This window comes from Chiloscyllium punctatum, chromosome 30, assembly GCF_047496795.1.
Source record: "Chiloscyllium punctatum isolate Juve2018m chromosome 30, sChiPun1.3, whole genome shotgun sequence".
NCBI classification, from domain to species: Eukaryota; Metazoa; Chordata; class Chondrichthyes; order Orectolobiformes; family Hemiscylliidae; genus Chiloscyllium; species Chiloscyllium punctatum.
In genome coordinates, this window is record NC_092768.1 from 21,319,014 (window position 1) to 21,342,254 (window position 23,241).

The 23,241-nt window shown below is 49.0% G+C and overlaps 1 protein-coding gene across 1 annotated transcript; it reads left to right on the plus strand.

Moving 5' to 3' along the window:
* The first annotated feature begins 3,671 nt into the window (after positions 1-3,671).
* On the plus strand, positions 3,672-18,941 carry LOC140455251 (zinc-binding protein A33-like). The gene is made up of 6 exons (XM_072549977.1): positions 3,672-4,437; positions 4,524-4,619; positions 4,701-4,934; positions 5,810-5,832; positions 5,930-6,054; positions 18,179-18,941. Exons 1-6 carry the CDS (start codon positions 4,027-4,029, stop codon positions 18,733-18,735), a joined length of 1,446 nt encoding a protein of 481 aa, XP_072406078.1. The 5' UTR covers positions 3,672-4,026; the 3' UTR covers positions 18,736-18,941.
* The last annotated feature ends 4,300 nt before the right edge of the window (positions 18,942-23,241 follow it).

Consider the following 23,241-nt stretch of genomic DNA (forward strand, 5'->3'; position numbering starts at 1 on the left):
AGTCTCATCATGATGACATTGGTTTTGTACTTTCTGTCTCTATTGGTAACACCTCATCAGTTCAACCACTTTCTCCACCCACCCTGCAAACCTCATCAGTTCTCTTCACCAGCCTCCAGATCCCTCAAATGCTGCAATCCATTTAGAATTGGACATTTTCGGTTCAATTCAACATTTTGATTCTATTCTGTTCTCCAAAATGCAAAGGCCCATGTTCCAGCATCATCATCACATACAAATGTACCGGTAGAAACTTCCGGGAAGTTGGGAGAATCTTACCTTTTTACCATGTCCAGGAGAGAATCTCGGTATGAGACCCCAATGAATTTTCTAACCATATCTGACCAACTCACCACAGTAATTACCAGCACCACCCCGACGGTATCTCCCATGGCTGATTTCAGCCTCAGCTTACCATGCACCATTTCCTGAACAACATAGACAGTTTGCCTTCATCGGTCAGTGCATTGAGTTCAGGAGTTAGGACATTGTGTCACAGCTGTACGAGACATTGGTACATGTGGAGTCACATGGAAGGCAAGGATGGCAGATTGGTCCCCAAAAGGACATTAGTGAAACCGGATGGGTGACCATGACTAAGACAAGCTTCACTCTCCTGATTTATAAATTGAATTAATATTCTCATGAGATTTGAACCCAGATCCCCCACAGGACATTGGTGAGGCCACTTTGAGAATATTGCTCTCAGCTCTGGTCTCCCAGCTATAGGAAAGATGCTGCTAAACTTGTAATGGTTCAGAAAAGTTTCACAGGGATGTTGCTGGGAGTGGAGGCCCTGAGGCACAGGGACAGGCTGGGACTTCCCTCCCTGGAGCGGCAGAGGCTGAGGGGCAACTCTCCAGAGGAGCACGGAGAGGGCGGATAGCCAGGGGAGGGGAGTCCAAAACTAAAGGGCAGAGGTGCAGGGTGAGAGGGGGAAGATTCAAAAGGGGCCTGAGGGGCAATCCCCCCATGCAGAGGGCAGTGTGTGTAAGGAACAAGCTGTCAAAGGATGTGGTAGAGGCTGGCACAATCACACCATTTAAAAGGCATTTGGAGATGTACCTGAATAGGAAGGGTTCAGACAGACATGGCCCAAATGCTGCCAAATGGGAACAGATCAGTCCAGGATATCTGGTCGGGATGGACAAGTTATTTCCAAGCTGTATGACCCGATGAGCAGTCGGGATTACTGGTCCAGTCATATTCCCACCACCTCCTCCTGGGTTTTGCAATAACATTAAGCATGACAAATCACAGGAGGGAAGTGGACAGAAAGACCGTGTTGAAACAATAATGTGATAAAATGAATGTCATTCACATGGACTTGCCAGAACAAAACACTTGATGGGAGGGCCAGGAGCTTTACAACACACAATTAATATTTAAAGGCTGAGAAACCACCACCAAAAATAAAATGTAATTTTCTTTCAGTGAGTTATGTACCAACAGAGATCAGGGGAGAGAATGTGGGGAGAATATTTTTCACTCAGTGTTGGGGGTTTGGGGTCTGTTACTCATTTCCTGAAAACGGAATGGGGGCAGAAACCCTCAAGGTTTAAACATACTGGGAAATGTCCCACACCTCACAGGGCCACATCCCAAAAGGGGGAAGGTGGGATGACACTGGCGCTCACTTTTCCAGTTTCTCCATCAGTGACCGGCTGAGTGGCCTCTCGCTGGGCACTTTCTACACCAACATTGTCAGTGCAGTCTCAATCAATGGGTGGGAATCAGATAGCTTCCCTGTAAGATCTGGAGTCAGGCAGGGATGCCCCCTCTCACCCGCCTTGTTTGTGTGTTGCATAGAGCCATTTGCCGAATCCATCAGGAAGGATGCGAGCCTGACAGGGGTGACTATTCCTGGCAGCGGGGGCCTGCAGGTTAAGGCCTCCCTGTACATGGATGACGTCGCTGTTTTCTGCTCGGATCCGCTGTCCGTGCACAGAGTCGTGTGCATCTGCGACCAGTTCGAACAGGCCTCGGGGGCCAAGGTAAACCGAGGCAAGAGCGAGGCCATGCTCTTCGGGAACTGGGCCGACCAATCCTCTATCCCCTTCACCGTCAGGACTGACCACCTGAAGGTGCTGGGTATTTGGTTCGGGGGGGCTGGGGCGTGCGCCAAGACCTGGGAGGAGCGGATCAGGAAGATGAGACAGAAACTAGGCAGATGGGGGCAACGGTCGCTCTCCATCGCGGGAAAAAACCTGGTCATCAGGTGTGAGGTACTCTCAGTATTGCTATATGTGGCACAGGTCTGGCCTATCCCCAGGACCTGTGCCGCCGCAGTCACCCGGGCCATCTTCCAATTCATTTGGAGATCAAAGATGGACCGGGTCCAAAGAGACTCTATGTACAAAGACCGGTGCAATGGGGGAAAAAACACGCCCAATGCCACCCTCACCCTGATGGCCACCTTTGTGTGTGGCTGCATCAAGCTGGGCGTGGATCCCCGGTACGCAAACACCAAGTGTCACTACGTACTGAGGTTCTACCTGTCCCGGTGTTGCGAAGGATGGGCCTGGCCTCGCTGCCGCGGAACGCTCCGAGTAGTTGGACCGTTCCGTATCACCTGTCCTTCGTGGAGAAATTTATGAGGAAAAACACCTTTGGCCACAAGTCCATCAGGAAGTGGTCAGCACGTAGCGTCCTTGAGACCCTTCGGGAAAAGGAGAGGGCGGATCCTGTCGAGCGGTTCCTGGAGCAGACTGTCAAAGCCATTTGGCAGAATGCCTCATCGCCAGAACTTTCCAACAAGCACCAAGACGTGGCTTGGCTGGTTGTGAGAAGGGCTCTGCCTGTGAGATCCTTTATGCACGCCCGGACTCTCTGCCGCACCGCACGCTGCCCTCGAAGTGGCTGCGGGGGGGGACGAGACTGTCACACACCTCCTTCTGGAATGTGCCTATGCAGAGGAAGTCTGGAGAGGAATGCAGTGGTGCTTGTCGAGGTTCGTCCCGAGCAGCGCCGTGATGCGGGACTCCGTGCTCTACGGCCTGTTCCCTGGGACTCACACCGAGACGAACATTAACTGCGCCTGGAGGATCATCAACTCGGTGAAGGACGCTCTCTGGGCGGTCCGAAACCTGTTGATCTTCCAGCTGAAGGAGTTGACCCCGACCGAGTGTTGCAGACTGGCACATTCCAAGGTCCAAGACTACGTGTTGAGGGACGCGCTGAAGCTTGGGGTAGCTGCCGCCAAGGCGCGGTGGGGAAAGACCACCGTGTAAGATCGGCCTGCCTAAAGAAGAACAGGGGGCCCATGCGGACGTTTTTTTTTGGGCTCTGCTGATGCCTCAGCCAAATAGATGTATATGTACAAGATTGAAAAATGCACAGGATTGTAAAGGACAAGGATAAATTCGAATCTGTGTTTGTAAATATGGACATATGTATGGCATGATCAAATGTACAGACCATAAAATCATTCTATGAATAAAGTATATTTTTGAAATAAAAAAAAACTTTCTTTCACATTTTCTGTAAATGCATTTTTCTTTCACACCTTCCCTCCAGAATTTCTTTCATTGCAATAACCCACATTCCGGATCATATCGGACCAAAACATTCCCAATGTTAGTGAGGGTCCTGTTTTCCCCATACGTGGGGGCGGGGATGAAGAAATAATTTCAGATTAAAACATTCTTCACCCAGTGACTGTTTCCGAAATGCTGCAATTGTAATTTCTCACTGAAGTTGTAAACTTGTTCTGGAAGCTGCCATCCTCTTCCTTTCTGTAAACGGTCAAAGGTGAGACATTGCAAAGTTTTCTCAACAGAAATCGCGTCGCTTTCAAGTGCCGTATAATTCCATCTTGGGGAAAGTTTACCCGAGGGAGCTGCTCCAGTCACATCCAACCGACGGCGAATGAGTCCGAGACTCGGCGATGGACGGTACCGGTGGATACAGAAAGGAAGCCCTGTATGAACTATCACCATCTCGGTGCTGCCTGAGCTGAATGTGTTCAGCAGCGCAGGGACAGTGAAAGTGAAAGGGGGTTTGAATCAGGAAGTGCTGAGGGTGAACATGGCTTTCAGACAGCAGGTCCAGAGTTTGACCGAGGAGGTAATCTGTCCCATTTGTCTGGATTTCTTCACCGATCCGGTGACACTGGAGTGTGAACACAACTTCTGCCGCTCCTGTATCACCCAGAGTTGGGAAAGGCGAGGGAGAAACTCCTGCCCGGAATGTAGACAGGAGTTTCCGGACAGAAACCTCAGAGGAAACCGGGCCTTAGCGAATCTGGCCGAGAAAGCTCGAAAATTAAATGGGAATCCGCAAGAGAAGGAAAGGAAACATCACTGTGAGGAACATCAGGAAGAACTGAAGCTGTTTTGTGAAACAGACGAAAAATTGATCTGTCTGGTTTGTAGAGATTCCCGGGAACACAAATCTCACAACTTCATCCCGATTAAAGAAGTTGTTGGAATCTACAAGGTAAAAGGAAACAGATTCCATCCTCGAATTATTTCATCACATTTTCATGGTCTAACACTTTCATTGCTTTTCTCTCGCAATCCCAGGATCGGGTGAAATCTTCCTTGGGTTCTCTCATAGGGAAGATATCAGCGGCTCTAGAAAAGGAACAGCAGCAGAAACAGCAGATTTCCCAAATTCAGGTAAAATCTCCCTGAGTTCAGCTTCAACATTTGATTCGATCATTTGTGTTTCTTCACAGAAAAATATGTTTCATTTCACAGGAGGAATTCAGAAATCTTCAGACCCACATCACATCCGAATTTGCTCAAATGCACCAGATGCTGACTGAGAAAGAGCAGAGTTTACTCCAAGATCTCAGGAAACAAGAGGAAAACATTCTCAAACCAATGGAGGAACATCTTCATGAAATTCAAGAGAATTTAAATTCTATTCAGGACAAGCTCTCAAAGTTGGAAAAACAGTTGGAACAAACAGACGGAGTGATATTTCTGAAGGTGAGGGATTATATTTCAGTGAAAGTGTGACTGTGAACAGTCCCAACATGATGCAGACACCCATCCTCCTTCATTCCCCCTGTCACTATCTCCCTCTGCTCCTTTCTCCCTCATGGGCTTCTCCACTTTCCTGTTCAGTACATTTTGTCTCAATCACACTGTGTGACAGTGGATTCCACATTCTCATCACTTTCTTGATAAACAATTTGGTTCTGAACTTCCCTTTGGATTTATTTGTCCCATGATTACTTTTACAGATCCATATTTTCAGATTCCCTACAATTGGAAGCATCTTCGTTGAATCCAGCAAATCTCTGTCATTTTCTCAACATCAGAATCAGATCTTCTGTTTTATCGAGTAGTTTAATATCACCAATTAACTTTTGCACTTGTTGCTTTTTAAAATATTTTGTCCCAGTCTTCAGTATCTTTAGTGTAATATCCTCTTTCTATTCCATGTTTGCAACAATGAGAACAGGGGAGCTGGTGGGTGTAGTGGTAATGCTGCTGGACTAGTTTTCACAGATGGTGAAAGTTAACTTCAACAAAACGTACCTGACATTTTATAGAAAGGATCACCTAATGGTGACCAGGTAAACACTGTCAATTGTTGTAAAACCATTTGATTCACTAACATCCATCAGGGAAGACAATCTACTGTCCTTCCCTGGTCTGCTCTCCATATGCCTCCAGACCCAGCAATTTAGATCACTCTTGGGGATGGGGTTGAGCCAGTGACACTCATACCCCATGTATTAGTGTTTTTTTTTAAAATGAGAGCTCTAAGTAAGATGTAACAATGTGAGTGTAATTGCTGCTTTCTGGATATAGACAGTCAGTCTCTGTCAACTCAGATTGTGTTTGATTTATTTCAGGAGGAAATATCTCGGAAGAGGAGGTAGGACATGCAGTTTTCTGCAACTGATTGAAAATTGATGAAATTATTCAGGAAAGTCTTTCTGGTGAATTTATGATAAACTGTTTAATATTTACAGGATGAGTGATGAGCTTGGTAATGACCTGTCACTAACAGATGGTGTCCTGTCGACTGAAAAATCCAACATCTTTTTCCCGTTTCCAGTGTGGACAGAAATAGTGGAGGCCATTAAACCGAATAAAGGTCAGATCAGTTCCTTTGTGCTGATTATAATTTCCAATTTAAATTGTTATGTATACAAATATCAAACAGAGTATGTTTAAGCACTCAATTATCCAGAAACCTGGATTAATATGGCCTTGAATGTCATTGACATCAAGGCAGCACGTGACCAAGTGTGACACCAAGAAGCCCCACTGAAACAGGAGTCAATGGGAATCAGGTGGAATTCTCCACTGGTGGGAATTGTACTGAACACATTGGAAGATAGTTGTGATTATGTGGAAGTGGATCATCTCCACCACTGGCCTTCACAACTGCAGCTCCTCACGTCTGTGTCCTCGGCCCAAAAACCTTCTTCAGCAGGAATGTTCCCCCAGCATCATGTCAGAGATGGGGCTGTTTGATCATGATGTGTTGGTCAAATGGGCAGATCAACAGCAGATGGAACTTAATCCTGAAAAGTGTGAGGTGATGCACTTTGGAAGAAGTAACAAGATAAGGGGGGAGTGAATGAATGACAGGACACTATCAAGCTCAGAGGGATCTAACGGTGCTGATCCATAGATCAGTGAAAATGGCTGAACATGTTAATAGGGCAGTTAACAAGGTGCTCCTTGTTATCAGTTGAGACACAGATGATAAGAGCAGGGAGGTTATGTTGAAGCTGTACAGGACTTTGGTTTGGCCACAGCTGGAGTAGTGTGTGCAGTTCTGGTCTCCTTACAATAGAAAACATGTGATTGCATTGGAAGGGGGTGCAGAGGAGATTCACCAGGATGTTGTCTGGGTTGGAACATTTTGGTTATGAAGAGATAGGCTTGAGTTGTTTTCTTTCGAGCAGGGAAGACTGAGGAGGGAGAGGAAGCAGATGTTCTCTTTAATAGCAGAGTCAAAAATGAGGGGATTTAGTTTTAAGATGAAGGGTAAGAGGTTTCAGGAGTATTTGAGGAAACTCTTTCTCCCCCAGAGGGTGATGGGAATCTGGAACTCACTGCCTGGGAGGGCACGAGAGGGGGAATCACACAACTTTTATAAAAGTATATGAATGAGCATATGAAATGTCATAGCATCCAAAGCTCTGGGCCAAGAACTGGAAAGTGTGTTTCCTGTAGTGCAAGACCAATGGGTTGAAGGGTCTCTCCTGTGCTGTATGACTGTGTGACTCACATTCAGTATGTGTGCTTTATTTACTGTTATATGGACTCATATGGAGGATACTGTCAATAGACTCATGTGACAATTTACAGGGCAATTGGCTGAGAAATGCTGAATTCTCACCTGGTCATTCAGATTATTTTCTATTTTAGGCATTTTTTTTCTTGAAAATCTCTTCAGCAAAAATGGTTGCTGTACCTGGGCGAGGCTGATATGGAAACAATGCTGACCAGAACAAAAATATTGTGTGTTCATAATCAGCCGCAAAGGGTGTAGCTTCAGTGTGAGAGTGGAAAGAGGGGAGTGAAACAGAGAAATAAGATGTGTTGATAAGAGACTGAGAAAGACCTTGCTGTTACATAGCTCCATGTTATTTCCTGGGAATTCCTGAACACTTCATAATCGATGGATTATTTTTCACATGGGATTAACATTGTTAACAACTTTTGAAATTGCTCCTGATATTGATTGGATTGGATTTGTTTGAACAGGAGAGATTCAAAGTGGAGGACACAAATAACATGCCAGTAATTGACAAAGAGACGAAGGTAGGTGAGGACCTGGAAGCAATCATTATCACAGAAATGGTGGCGTTGGGCATCTCATGGAGCTCATGGTAGACAAGTCTCCTGGCCCTGATGGAATGTCTCCCAGAGCACGAAAAGAGATGGTGGGAGAAATAGTAACTGCATTTGTGGTAATTTTCCAAACTTCACTGGAGCAGGTCCAGCAGATTGGAAAACAGCAAATGTGATGTCACTGTTTAAAAAGGGAGGTAGATAAAAGATGGGGAATTCTAGACTGGTTAGCTTAACTTCTGTAGTGGGGAAAATGCTCAAGTCTGTTATTGTGGAAGAGCTGGCAAGGCATTTAGATGAAAATTGTCCCCTTGGGCAGAGGCAATATGGATTCATGAAGGGCAGGCCACGCTTAACCAATCCACTGGAATTCTATGAAGACTTTACGAGCATGAAGGACAACGGTAACCCAGTAGATGTGGTGTATCTAGATTTGCAAAAAGCATTTGACAAGGGGCAGCACAAAAGGCTGCTGCATAAGATAAAGATGCAAGGCACTGACAATGTACTGGTATGTATAGAGGATTGGTTAACTAACAGGAAGCAAAGAGTGGGGATAAATGAGTGCTTTTCTGGCTGGCAATCAGTAACTAGCGGTGTGCCTCAGGAGTCCGTGTTGAGACTGCAATTATTCACAATTTACAGAGATGATTTGGAGTTAGGGACCCTGTGTAGTGTGTCAAAGTTTGTGGATGGCCCCAAGATGAGCAGTAGAACAAAGTGTGCAGAGGATTATGAAACTTTGCAGAGGGACATAGTTGAAGTGAGCAGGCAAGGGTCTGTCAGATGGAGTACAATGTTAATAAGTGTGAAGTCATTCATTTTGGTAGGAATCACAATGAAAAATTGCAGCATGTTGCTGTGCAGAGGGATCTGGGTGTCCTTGTGCATGAACCACAGAAGGTTGGTCTGCAGATGTAAAAGGTCATTAAGAAGGCAAATGGAATTTTGTTCTTCATTGCTGAAGGGATTGTGTTTAAAAGCAGGAAGCTTAAGTCATAGCTGTATAGGGTGTAGGTGAGGTCACATCTGGAGTAATGTGTGTAGTTTTGGTCTCCTTACTTGAGAAAGGATGTACTGACACTAGCGAGGTTGCAGAGGAGGTTTACCAGGTTGTTCCCGGATTTGAGGGAGTTGGCTTATAGGGAGAGACTGAGTAGACTGGGCATTATATTCATTGCAATTTAGAAATGTGAGGAGAGATCTTATAGAAACATATAAAATTATGAAGGGAATAGATAAGATAGAAGTAGCGAGGATGTTTCCACTGGCAGGGGAAGCTGGGACAAGAGGACATCGCCTCAACATTAGGGAGAGCAGATTTAGGACTGAACTGAAAAGCAACGTCTTCACCCAGAGGGTTGTGACTCTCTGGAATTCCCTGCCCAATGAAGTAGCTGAGGCTTCCTCAGAAAATATTTTTAAAGGTAAGATAGATACATTTTTGAACAGAAAAGGAATTAAAGGTTATGGTGACAGGGCAGGTAAGTGGAGCTGAGGCCACAGAAAGATCAGCCATGATCTTATTGGATGGTGGGGCAGGGTCAAAGGGCCAGGTGGCCTACTCCTCCTCCTAGTCCTTATGTGTCCCCAGAACATTACCTGGGCGTCTGGATGAACAATCTGGACCACTTCCTCCCCTCACAGGAAACTTAGTGTCATTCAGGTCATGGATGGAACTGTGATAACTTTGTCCTGGAGCTACCACACATCCTCAAAATACTCGGCTTAAATAACCTCTCCTCGGGTTTCATCCCAACACTGTGGGTCTGGGACTGAAACTAACTTTTACTCCAATATAATGTGACTCACTAAGTCCATTACCCACTTCTCAGAAACACTGCTCTACACAGCCATCTGTTCCAAGGTCTTCTCAGAGCTAAAACAGAACCCAGAGATAAAACTACAGCAATAGATTGTTCTTACTCAGTCAGGGGGTTGAGCAATGGTGTCATCAGCCAGGGCCACAGTGGGTAGGCCTTGTCTCCTAGGAACCAGCTTGTAGGGCACCTGGGCCCTCAGACACAGCAGGGACATGAGAGTGCTCCAGGGTGTAGAAACCATGGCAGCTCCCAGGGTACTGGGGACACACCTTCAGGAAGTGGAACTGGTGATTCCAGACAATCTGCATATTAATGGATTGGAAGCACTTCCTATTGATGAACTCCACTGCATTGTCATATCGCCCTCTCAATGGGACGTGACTACAGCTGATGGTGCCCTGTACCTGGGGGACGACAGTGATGTTCCTGAATCCTACTGCCTGGGCTAAAGGACTGACCTTGACATGGGGAAACGAGAGGAACTGCTGAGATCTTGTACAGATGGCACTGATCCATTTGTGGGTGGGTGACGGAGAGATCCCACACAGATCCCCAGTGGCTCCCTGGAAGATGCCAAACACATCGAGGTTCCACACAGCTGTCCCCTTCTCAGACACCAGAAGAGGATGGGCCCCCACTTCCTCAGCTCTCAGGGCCAGATCAGCTGTTGGGACAATTCAGCCACAAGGTCTCAGGCTGCATTGACAGGTTCCAGGCCTCACAGATTGTTTGGAAGTGGTGCCCAGTCCTGTATCGATTATGACCATACCCACCTTTGCTTTGCCCCTGCCTGCCTTGACTGTTTGCTCCTTTTCTCAGCCTCAGACGGATCCTTCTTCTCATTCTCTGTCTGGGTCCCACCCCCCTCACCAGATTGCTCAGGTTGAATGTTTTGAAGAACTGACTGATATGATTGATGAAGGCAGAGCAGTGCATGTTATCCATGTTGGACGTCAGTGAGGTGTCTGACAAGGTTCCACTAGTAGACTGGATAACAAGGTTATAACATGTGGAATACGGGGTGGTGTTCTCCCTGAAGACTGACTGGGCAGGCGGTCTACCTTGCCCTAGAGAAGGGTGGGAAGTTCTCACCTGTTGACCCTCTGGAGGTAGTTGCTCAGGGGGTCATTATATCGAACGTCCCGCCCTTTGTTCCATCTGAGCTACTTCTCCCTCACCTCCTCCAGCTCAGGGTGAGGGGGAGAGCGTAAGGTAGGGTGTGGGGCGGCTCCCGCTAGGTCTAAAGGAGACCCTCCCCCTTCCCCCCACTCTCCGATGAGGGGTGATCATTTCGAGATTTATCAAATCATGAGGGAATCGTTCCAACTGCTGGCTCTCTCGTCTCTGGGGCGCTCTTGATCAATGTGTTCGGCTGTTAACGGAAAAGCTGGTGGTTCAAGACCACCCCCAGCAGAGCGATCGCTGATTTCTCTCGATCCGTTAAAATCATGAGGGGCATGGATAAGGTAAACGAACCAAGCTCACTCCCAGGTACATGCGTCTAAACCTACAGGGCATAGGTTTATGGTGAATGGAGGGGGTTGGGGGGAGAGAGGCGAAAGATTTAAAAGGGATTTAAGGGTCAACGTTTTCACGTACACTACCGACTATGTATGGAAAGAGCTGCCAGAGGAAGTGGTGGAGGCTGGTACAATTACAACATTTAAAAGGCATTTAAATGGGTAGATGAGTAGGAAGGGTCTGGAGAGATATGGGTCAAATGCCGGTATATGGAATCAGATTAATTGAGGATATCTGATCAGCAGATGTTTGCTTCCATGCTGTACAACTCTATGACTCTAAATTCTTCAGTTAGTTTATTACTTCTGTTTCCAAAGTGGAAGGGAATTTATGAATGTGAAAGTGAGTTCAACACTTATTTTTTAACACACAGGAAGGAAAGAAACTCAAAAGCTGACAACTCAAAGCAATGTCCGTGTGAAAATCCCATGTGAACATTGTACATCAGAAACAGGGGCAGGAGTGACCCCGAGAGCTTGCCCTGTCATTCATAAAGATGGCGGCTGATCTGATTGTGACCTTAACTCCATTTTCCTGCCTGACTCCCACAGCCTTCAACTCCCTCATTGATCAAAAACCTGTTTAACTCAGCTTCCAATATATTCAATGAACTGGGCTCCACTGCTCTCGAGGGGGAGAAAATTCCAAAGACGAATGATCCTGATACACAAAATCCCTCCCCATCTCCATGTAAATTGGCAGGGCCCTTACTTTGAAACTCTATCCCTGGTTCCAGGTTCCCCCACGATGGGAAACAGCCTCTCAATGTCTCCTCTGTCAACACCTTCACCATCTTATACATTTCAATAAGAACCTCTCATTCCTCTAAACTCCAATGAGTACAGCCCCAGCCTGAAACCTTCCATCACAAGGGAACTGCTTCATCCCAGGAACCCACCGAGTGAACATTCTCTGACCTGTCCCCACTGTTTCAATAAAGCTCTTTCCCAATGGCCCTGACCTCAGTCTACCCAGTACCAGCTGGATTCCTTTCGATGACATTGGATTTCAGGAGATTTAATTGGTATTTTGAGATCAGATTCAGCATTTTTATTTCCAATTTTGTGAAAACACATTTCACTCCCCCATGATATTGGAAAATAATGAATGACAGTGGGACTCCCACAAACAGGAGCTTGTTCTCACTGAGGCAGCTGGAGCTATATCCCATTGGATATAAACTGAGAGAAACCCTGAATAAGGCTGGAATAAGAGTAAAGCAGTGGATTTGAAAATGTTTGGAGACATGAAAGACTTTTTTTATTTCAAAAATATAACTTTATTCATAAAATAATTTGATGGTCTGTACAGTTGATCATGCCATACATACATAAACATTAACATACAGAGATCAGAATGTATTATTTTTATATCCATGTCTGTACATTTTTCATTCATATGTCCGTATATTTAGCTGAGGCGTCAGCAGAGCCCAAATGACTGCATGGGCCCCCTGTTCTTTAGGCAGGCAGATCTTACACAGTGGTCTTTCCCCACTGTGCCTTGGCGGCAGCTGCCCCAAGCTTCAGCGCGTCCCTCAACACGTAGTCCTGGACCTTGGAATGTGCCAGTCTGCAACACTCAGTCAGGGTCAGCTCCTTCAGCTGGAAGATCTACAGGTTTCGGACCGCCCAGAGAGCGTCCTTCACCGAGTTGATGATCCTTCAGGCACAGTTGATGTTCGTCTCAGTGTGGGTCCCGGGGAATAGGCCGTAGAGCACGGAGTCCCGTGTCACGGCACTGCTCGGGACAAACCTTGACAAACACCACTGCATTCCTCTCCAGACTTCTTCTGCATAGGCACATTCCAGAAGGAGGTGTGTGACAGTCTCGTCTCCCCCCCCCCCCCTCCGCAGCCACTTCGAGGGCAGCGTGCGGTGCGGCAGAGAGTCCAGGCGTGCATAAAGGATCTCACAGGCAGAGCCCTTCTCACCACCAGCCAAGCCATGTCTTGGTGCTTGTTGGAAAGTTCTGGCGATGAGGCATTCTGCCAAATGGCTTTGACAGTCTGCTCAGGGAACCGCTCGACAGGATCCGCCCTCTCCTTTTCCCGAAGGGTCTCAAGGACACTACGTGCTGACCACTTCCTGATGGACTTGTGGTCAAAGGTGTTTTTCTTCATAAACTTCTCCACGATGGACAGGTAGTACGGAACAGTCCAACTACTCAGAGCGTTCCACGGCAGCGAGGCCAGGCCCATCCTACACAACACCGGGGACAGGTAGAACCTCAGTACGTAGTGACACTTGGTGTTTGCGTACCGGGGATCCATGCACAGCTTGATGCAGCCACACACAAAGGTGGCCATCAGGGTGAGGGTGGCATTGGGTGTATTTTCTCCCCCGCTGACCAGATCTTTGGATAGCGAGTCCCTTCGGACCCGGTCCGTCTTTGACTTTCACATAAACTGGAAGATGGCCTGGGTGACTGCAGCGGCACAGGTTCTGGGAATAGGCCTGACCTGTGCCACGTATAACAGCAATGACAGTGCCTCACACCTGATGACCAGGTTTTTTCCCGCGATGGAGAGAGACTGTAGCTTCCATCTGCCTAGTTTCTGCCTCACTTTGCTGATTCGCTCCTCCCAAGACTTGGCGCACGCCCCAGCCCCGCTGAACCAAATACCCAGCACCTTCGGGTGGTCAGTCCTGACGGTGAAGGGGATCGAGGATTGGTCGGCCCAGTTCCTGAAGAGCATGGCCTCATTCTTGCCTCGGTTTACCTTGGCCCCCTAGGCCCATTCGAACTGGTCACATATGCACATGAGTCTGTGCACGGACAGCGGATCCAAGCAGAAAACGGCGACATCATCCATGTACAGGGAGGCCTTATCCTGCAGGCCCCCACTGCCAGGAATAGTCACCCCTCTCAGGCGCGCATCCTTCCTGATGGATTCGGCAAATGGCTCGATGCAGTACACAAACAAGGCAGGAGAGAGAGGGCAGCTCTACCTGACTCCAGATCTTACAGGGAAGCTATCTGATTCCCACCCATTGATTGAGACTGCACTGACAATGTTGGTGTAGAGCAGTCTGATCCAATTGCAGATTCCCTCCCCAAAGCCCATTTTGGAGAGAACATCTCTCATATACCTGTGTGATATCCTGTCAAAGGCTTTCTCCTGATCCAGGCTGATCAGACAGGTGTCCCCCTCTGTCCTGCACGTAGGCGATCGTATCCCTGAGGAGTGCGAGACTCTCAGTGATCTTCCTGCCCAGTACAGCACAGGTTTGGTCAGGGTGAATCACCGACCCCAGAGCAGACCTGACCCAGTTGGCGATTACCTTTGACACAACTTTGTAATCCGCATTCAACAGTGAGATTGGTCTCCAATTTCTGAGTTCCTCCCTCTCCCCCTTCCGCTTGTAGATGAGGGTGATGATGCCTTTCCTCATGGATTCACTCATGGTACCTGCCGGAAGCATACTGACATACACCTCCAGCAGGTCCTGGCCAATCAAGTCCCACAGAGCCAAATAGAGCTCAACCAGTAAGCCGAAGGACTCGAGGGCCTTGGTCAGCTCTCCCAGAGATAGCGGCTGGTCCGGCCTCTCCTGTGTTCTGTCGTCTAAGACCTCCGTGATAGAGGACAGGAACAACTGGGAAGCCGCGCTGTCGGTCGGCTTCGCGTCATACAGACTGGCATAGAAGGATTTGCAGATCCTTATGCCGTCAGCCTGAGATGACGTTATCGAGCCATCTTCTTCCTTCAGGCTGCTGAGCACAGAGCTCTCTTTGTGCACCTTTTGGAAGAAGAAACGTGAGCACATCTCGTCCTGCTCCACCGAGCGGACCCTGGACCAGAAGATTATCCTGGAGGCCTCCGAGGTAAAGAGCGAAGTTTGCTGGCCCTTCACCTCCTTGAGGTCCTCCGTGACATCGACCCCCATCATCTGCAGCAGGAGCAGGTTCTGCATACTTTCCTGGAGCTGGGACAGTTTTCCCCGCCTCTCTCTCTCGCCTTCTGAACACCTTTGAGGATGTAGAACCTCTTGATGTTCCCTTTTACTGTTTCCTACCAGTCTGCTGGGGACTTAAAGAGGGGCTTCACGGTCCTCCAACCCTCTTGAGCTCCTCAATGTTTCCTGGGGTCAACAGCTTTGTGTTCAGCTTCTACGTTCCCTTACCAGCCCGCTGCTCGTCCTGTAGGTGACAGTCGGCCAGCAGGAGGCAGTAGTCAGAGAAGAACACCGGCTTGACATCGGTGGATCTGACCGAGAGCGTTTGGGACACAAACAGGTAATCTATCCTTGAGCAGATAGACCCGTCTGCCCGTGACCAGGTATATCTACACTGCGCTCCATCTGCAGGGGTGCTGAAGACGTCGTGCAGCTGTCCAGTTTACTGTTCCCGCCCCCCCCCCCCGCCGGATCGTCCATCTGCATCAATGATACAGTTGAAGTCTCTGGCCAGAATGACCGGCCTGGACGTAGCCAGCAACAGTGGAAGCTGCTGCAGGACGGCCAACCCTCTTACCCACTGGGGCGTACACATTAATCAGTCTCAGGGGAGCATTCCTGTACGTGACGTCGGTGACGAGGAGGCGCCCGCCCACCACCTCCTTAACCTCGGAGATGGTGAAGTTGCCTCCTCGCAACAGGATACCCAGGCCGGAGGCGCGGCTATCGTTGCCCCCCGACCACACTGACGGCTCGTGGGCCCACAAGTTCTACCATCTCCTGTAGCTGCTGAGGTGCAGTATCCCACACGCCTGCAGAAACATGACATCAGCTTTCACATTGCCCAGGAAGGCCATCGTAAAAACACATCGTGTAGCTGATTTGATGCTACACACATTGATGTTGGCAATTTTAAACCCCATTTTAATAGTTAAGAGGTTACCAGTGTCCATTTTCTTCTGGTCTTGCTCCTCTGGGGTTGCTGTGTGCATCCCCGTGGTGACGGCAAACTGCTGGACCTTCCCAGGGCTGAGGTAGTTGTCCAGCTCCACGCTGGGGCCATTTCCCCGCTCTGGTGTCATCGTGTCAGACCCAGGGTCCGCATCGTCCAATTCTCCATCTGACAGCGGGGCTGTCACTGGGACGCTGCTCCCAGTTACCTGGAGCTGTGGGCCGGTGGGTACCCCTTGGTTCTCACCGGGTGGGGGGAGACCTTTACCCATCCCCTCAGAGGGATCGTCTTTTCCTGTTTGGGCAGTGCTGCCCTCCTTTTTCCCCACGGCGCTCTGTTTCTTTCTCAGGTGACGACCCTCCTTGCACCCGTCCTCACCATCGGAAGAGCTGCCTGTATCCTCGTCGTGAAGGTGTCGCTTCCCCCTTCGCTGGGTGGCTTTGGGGGCCTGGTGAGGTTTTCTCTTCCTGCTTTTGACAGTAATCCAATCCTCTGCCTCCTTTGCTCCCTCCTCTTTCATTTCCTCCATCTGTCTTGAAGGAGCTTGGGTCGCCTGCTGCATCTCCCCACTGTCTGCTGTTTGCTCCACTACAGCCTGCCCTTCCTTCTGGGTACCTCCAGACACCGTTCCTGTGCTGTTTTGTGGTACCTTGCTGGTCTTAGTCGGTCCACGGCTCGTGTTGCCACCTCGGGCCATCTGTGCGTAGGTGGGGCTCCTCATCTTGGGCAGGCCTTGTACATGTGGCCCGCCTCTCCGCACAGATTACAGTTCTTGGCCTCCTTACATTCCTTGGTCGGGTGGCCTTCCTGCTTGCAGTTTCGGCAGACGGTCACCTTACAATCTGCTGCCATGAAAGACATAAATTTGGATAATTTATTTTCCATGTTTAGCAAATTTGCAGGATTTGCAGGGATCACTCTCAAGATCCACATTTATTACCCACCTCAAACTGCACTTCGCAATATGATGCTGATCCATATTCTTCTGCTCAATGCATACATCCCTCCCACACACATTCCCCTCACACTAAACCTCACACCCAAAGCTCACAAATACACAATCCCCTCCCGAACTCTCTCACATGCACGATTCACTCTTGCATCCTCATCTCACCACCAACCCTACACACAAATACTGCAGCGTGTTCACCCCTGTCCGACATACTCACCACCCCACACACACATCCCTCTCCCCCACACACATTCCCCACTTCTACACATACCCCTCATTCTAACACACAAACACGCCCTGCAATGCACACACAGACACAGCCACATCCTACATCATACACTCCCACATCACAACCCCCAGACACACACATCCCCCTCCCCCCAAACACACATACACACATCCCCCTCCTCCCAAACACGTTCCCCTCCACCCCACAGACAGGTTCCCCTGCCCCTCACACACACTTCCCCCTCCCCACACAAACTTACCTCTCCCCACACACATGACCCCACCCACAACACACATCCCCCTCCCCAACGCACATCCCCCTCCCCCCACACACAACCCCTCTGCACCACACATGTACCCCTCCCCCCACACACACGCCCCCCCTGGTCCCCCACAGACACGTCAGCCTCCCCCCATACAAACCTCTCCCTCCCACCACTCACATGTCTCCCTGCCCCCCACATACAGGTCCCCCCTCTCCGCATCCCCACACATATGGCCCCCTCTTCCCCAACAGACGACCCGTCTCCCCCAACACATATTTCCCCCTTCCTCCGCCACACACATTCCTGTCCCTCCCCTGCAGACTGGTCCCCCTTCCCCTACACACACGCACTCCTCCCCCCTCACACACATATTTCCCTCCCCCCAACACATCCTCCTCCCCTCACCTCCACACATCCACCTCCCTCCCCCACACACGGGTCCCCCTCCCCCCCACACATCCCCCTCCCCCCCACACACACATCCCTCTCCCCCACACACACATCCCTCTCCCCCACACACACATCCCTCTCCCCCCAACACACACCTCCCCCTCTTACCCCCCCACACACCTCCCCCTCCCATTCCCACACATATCCCCCTCCCACTCCCACACATCCCACTCCCACACACACACGTCTCCCTTCCCCCTACACAAACACCTCCTCCTACCCCCACACACACATCCCCCTTCCCCCTACACACACACCTCCCCCTACCCCCCACTGACCATACCCAGGGACTGTCTCTAATTCTCTGTGTTTCTCTCCCAGTCTCTGTGACCCTGGATGTGGAAACAGCGAATCCCTGGCTCGTGGTCTCTGAGGATCTGAAGGGTTTCAGACTAACCCGGACCCAGAGGAGTCTCCCTGACACTGAGAAGAGGTTTACAAACTGGGACTGTGCCCTGGGATCAGAGGGATTCACATCAGGGAGACATTACTGGGAGGTGGAGGTGGGGAAGATGTTGGACTGGAATCTGGGAGTAGCCTCAGAGTCTGTGGAGAGGAAGAGACCGGTCAGTCTGATCCCAGAGAATGGATTCTGGACCTTGGGGCGGGTTGAGGATCAGTTTTATATAAACTCCTCTCCTCGATCCCCTCTCCCTATCGATCTGATCCCCAGGAAGATGGGAGTTTATCTCAGTTATGAATCTGGGACAGTTTCATTTTACAACGTGGACACCAAGTCCCATCTCCACACCTTCACTGGGAATAAATTCACTGGGAAACTTTATCCTTTCTTCGGGGCCTCGGATTATACTTCCCTTGGGATTTTTCCTGTTTATTACTTTTTTGAGCGTTTGTTTTTCCCGAGAATCAGCTGTTAAAGGGGTGGGGCCTCCCTGACGTCACAATGACCCCCGGGTTTAGGGTCTGGGTCAGGGATTGGGGTCAGAAACCTCCCATTGACAACAGGATGTTACTGAATGTGTTATTGAATTCTGAGATTATACTTTGTAACATCACAACCAAACTGTCAATAAATCAGATACAAATATAAATGTCAGATGGTGAAAATAAAAAGTAAATTAAATATCTTGTGTCTCTCCTTCCTTCATTTACTCCCTGCTTCGGTCCCATCCTCCATCTCTTCACCTGTTTCCCAGTCTGGAGCTGGGATTTCTCTGTTTCTCACTCTGCACCCGGAACATGAAATCCTGAAGGAGAAATCCAAACACTGAAAGGTGTGACATAGCTGCATTTACATAGCATCCTCTATTGAGCTGCTTGTGTCATTGGGGAGGGGATTTATAGAATCTTTCTCAGGATATGCAATATCCCCAAAGTTTAACTGCCCCGTTAACTTGGGTTCTGTCTGCACAGCTACTGCTGAGGATTTGCAGCATTTTCTGATTGTATTTCTGATTTCCAACATTCCCAGGATTTGGGATTAGTGGTGCTGGAAGAGCACAGCAGTTCAGGCAGCATCCAAAGTGCAGCGAAATCAACGTTTCGGGCAAAAGTCCTTCATCAGGAATAAAGTTTTTAAGGTCAGGGTGGAATGTGTTGGTGAAGTTGATGAGTTGCTCAACCTCCTCGCGGGAGCACAAGTTGGCGCCAATGCAGTCATCATTGTAGTGGAGGAAGAGGTGGGGAGTGGTGCCAGTGTAATTACGGAAGATCAACTGCTCTACATAGTCAACAAAGAGACAGACATAGCTGGGGCCCATACGTGTGCCCATGGCTACCCCTTTGGTCTGGAGGAAGTGGGAGGATTCAAAGGTGAAATTGTTAAGTGTGAGGACCAGTTGGGCCAAATGAATGAGAGTGTCAGTGGAAGGGTACGGTTGGGGACGTCTGGAGAGGAAAAAACGGAGGGCTTGGAGGTCCTGGTCATGGCGGATGGAGGTGTAGAGGGATTGGATATCCATGGTGAAGATGAGGCGTTGGGGGCTGGAGAAATGGAAGTCTTGAAGGAGGTGGAGGGCGTGGGTGGTGTCTCGAATGTATGTGGGGAGTTCCTGGACTGGGGGGGGATAGGACAGTGTCGGGGTAGGTAGAGATGAGTTCAGTGGGGCAGGAGCATGCTGAGACAATGGGTTGGCCCGGGTCGACAAGAGACAATAGACAATAGACAATGGGTACAGGAGTAGGCCATTCAGCCCTTCGAGACTGCACCGCCATTCAATATGATCATGGCTGATCATTCCTAATCAGTATCCTCTTCCTGCTTTATCTCCATAACACTTGATTCCACTATCTTTGAGAGCTCTATCCAACTCTTTCTTAAATGAATCCAGAGACTGGGCCTCCACTGCCCTCTGGGGCAGAGCATTCCACACAGCCACCACACTCTGGGTGAAGAAGTTTCTCCTCATCTCTGTCCTAAATGGTCTACCCCGTATTTTTAAGCTATGTCCTCTGGTTCGGCACTCACCCATCAGCGGAAACATGTTTCCTGCTGCCAGAGTGTCCATAATCTTATATGTCTCAATCAGATCCCCTCTTAGTCTTCTAAACTCAAGGGTATACAAGCCCAGTCGCTTCAGTCTTTCAGTGTAAGGTAAGCCCGCCATTCCAGGAATTGACCTCGTGAACCTACGCTGCACTCCCTCAATAGCCAGAATGTCTTTCCTCAAATTTGGAGACCAGAACTGCACACAATACTCCAGGTGTGGTCTCATCAGGGCCCTGTACAGCTGCTGTAGCACCTCTTTGCTTCTATACTCAATTTCTCTTGTTATGAAGGCCAGCATGGTATTAGCCTTCTTCACTACCTGCTGTACCCAAATGCTTGCCTTCTTTGACTGGTGTACAAGAACACCCAGATCTCTCTGTCCTGCCCCTTTACCTAAATGGATTCCATTGAGGTAGTAATCTGCCTTCCTGTTCTTGCCACCAAAGTGGATAACCATACATTTATCCACATTAAACTGCATCTGCCATGCATCTGACCACTCACCTAACTTGTCCAGGCCACCCTGTAATCTCCGAACATTCTCATCATGTTTCACCCTGCCACCCAGCTTTGAATCATCAGCAAATTTGCTAATGTTATTGCTGATACCATCTTCTATATCATTAATATATATTGTAAACAGCTGTGCTCCCAGCACAGATCCCTGCGGTACCCCACTGGTCACTGCCTGCCATTCCGAAATGGAGCCGTTTATCACTACCCTTTGTTTCCTATCAGCCAACCAATTTTCAATCCAATCTAGTACTTTGCCCCCAAGACCATGCGCCCTAATTTTACTCACTATCCTCCTATGTGGGACTTTATCAAAAGCTTTCTGAAAATCCAGGTACACGACATCTACTGGATCTCCCTTGTCCATCTTCAGAGTGACATCCTCAAAAAATTCCAGAAGATTAGTCAAGCATGATTTCCCCTTCATAAATCCATGCTGACTCTGTCCTATCCTGTTACTACTATCCAGATGTGCCGTAATTTCATCCTTTATAATAGACTCCAGCATCTTTCCCACCACTGAGGTCAGACTAACTGGTCTATAATTTCCTGCCTTCTCTCTCCCACCTCTCTTGAAAAGTGGTATAACATTAGCCACCCTCCAATCCTCAGGAACCGACCCCGAATCTATCGAACTCTGGAAAATAATCACCAACACATCCATGATTTCCCGAGCCACCTCCTTCAGTACCCTGGGATGTAGACCGTCAGGCCCCGGGACTTATCAACCTTCAGACCTAACAGTCTCTCGAACACCAAATCCTGGCAAATATAAATTCCCTTAAGTTCAGGTCCTTCAGCCACTGTTACCTCAGGGAGATTGCTTGTGTCTTCCCCAGTGAACACAGATCTGAAGTACCCATTTAATTCTTCTGCCATTTCTTTGTTCCCCGTAATATATTCCCCTGTTTCTGTCTTCAAGGGCCCAATTTTAGTCCTAACCATTTTTTTTTGCCTTGCACATACCTAAAAAAGCTTTTACTATCTTCCTTTATATTATTGGCCAGTTTACCTTTGTACCTCATTTTTCCTCTGCGTATTTCCTTCTTAGTAATCCTCTGTTGTTCTTTAAAAGCTTCCCAGTCCTCAGTTTTCCCACTTATCTTTGCTGTGTTATACTTTTGGCTCTTTTAACTTTATATGTTTCTTAACTTCCCTCATCAGTCACGGCCGCCCATGCCTCCTCCTGGGATCTTTCTTCATTTTAGGAATGAACTGATCCTGCAACTTCTGCATTATACAAAGAAATATCCACCATTGTTCCTCCACTGTTGTCCCTGCTAAGGTATTGCACCATTGAACTTTGGCCAGCTCCTCCCTCATAGCTCCATAGTTCCCTTTATTCAACTGAAGTACTGTCATTTCCGACGGTACCCTCTCCCTCTCAAATTGCAGATTGAAGCTTAATGTATTATGGTCACTACTTCCCATTGGCTCCTTCACTTCGAGGTCTCAGGCTTCGAGAGTAGTCAGGCTTGTGGATCTTGGGAAGGAGGTAGAACCGGGCAGTGCGGGGTTCCCGGACTATGAGGTTGGAAGCTGTGGGTGGGAGATATCCTGAGGTGATGAGGTTCTGTATGGTCTGGGAGATGATGGTTTGGTGATGGGGGGTGGGGTCACGGTCGAGGGGGCAGTAAAAAGAGGTGTCCTCGAGTTGGCGTTTGGCTTCAGCGGTGTAGAGGTCAGTGCGCCAGACTACCACTGCGTCCCCTTTATCTGCTGGCTTAATGATGAGGTCAGGATTGGAGCAGAGGGATTGGAGGGCTGCACGTTGGGAGGGTAAGAGGTTGGAGTGGAGGAGGGGAGTAGACAGGTTGAGGCGGTTAATGTCCCGGCGGCAGTTGGAAATGAAGAGGTCGAGGGCAGGTAATAGGCCAGCACGGGGTGTCCAGGTGGATGCAGTGTGTTGGAGGTGGGCGAAGGGGTCCTCGGAAGGTGGGCGGGAGTCCTGATTGTGAAAGTAAGCTCAGAGTCAGAGGCGACGGAAGAATTGTTCGACATCACGGCGTGTATTAAATTCATTGATGTGTGGACAGAGGGGGATGAAGGTGAGTCCTTTGCTGAGGACTGATCGTTCATCCTCAGTGAGGGGGAGATCTGGAGGGATGGTGAAAACTCAGCAGGGCTGGGAGCTGGGATCTGGTGTGGGTGTGGAGCTGGGAGTGGGGTCGGAGCCAGTACCTGGAGTGGGTGTGATGGTGGGGGGAACGGGGGTGGAGTCATGAGCAGGCGTAGTGTTCCCTTTGGGGTTCTGGGGGGTGAGGGTAGTGACAGTGGGGTCTGTGAGGGGCGTGTCAACAGAATGCAGGTGAGTGGCGCTGGTGGGGGTGGAAGTGGTGGTGACCACGGCAGTAGGGGTGGCGGGAGTCACTGAGCGTGTGGCATTAGCGATGATGTGAGGGGCGGATGTGATGTCACATGT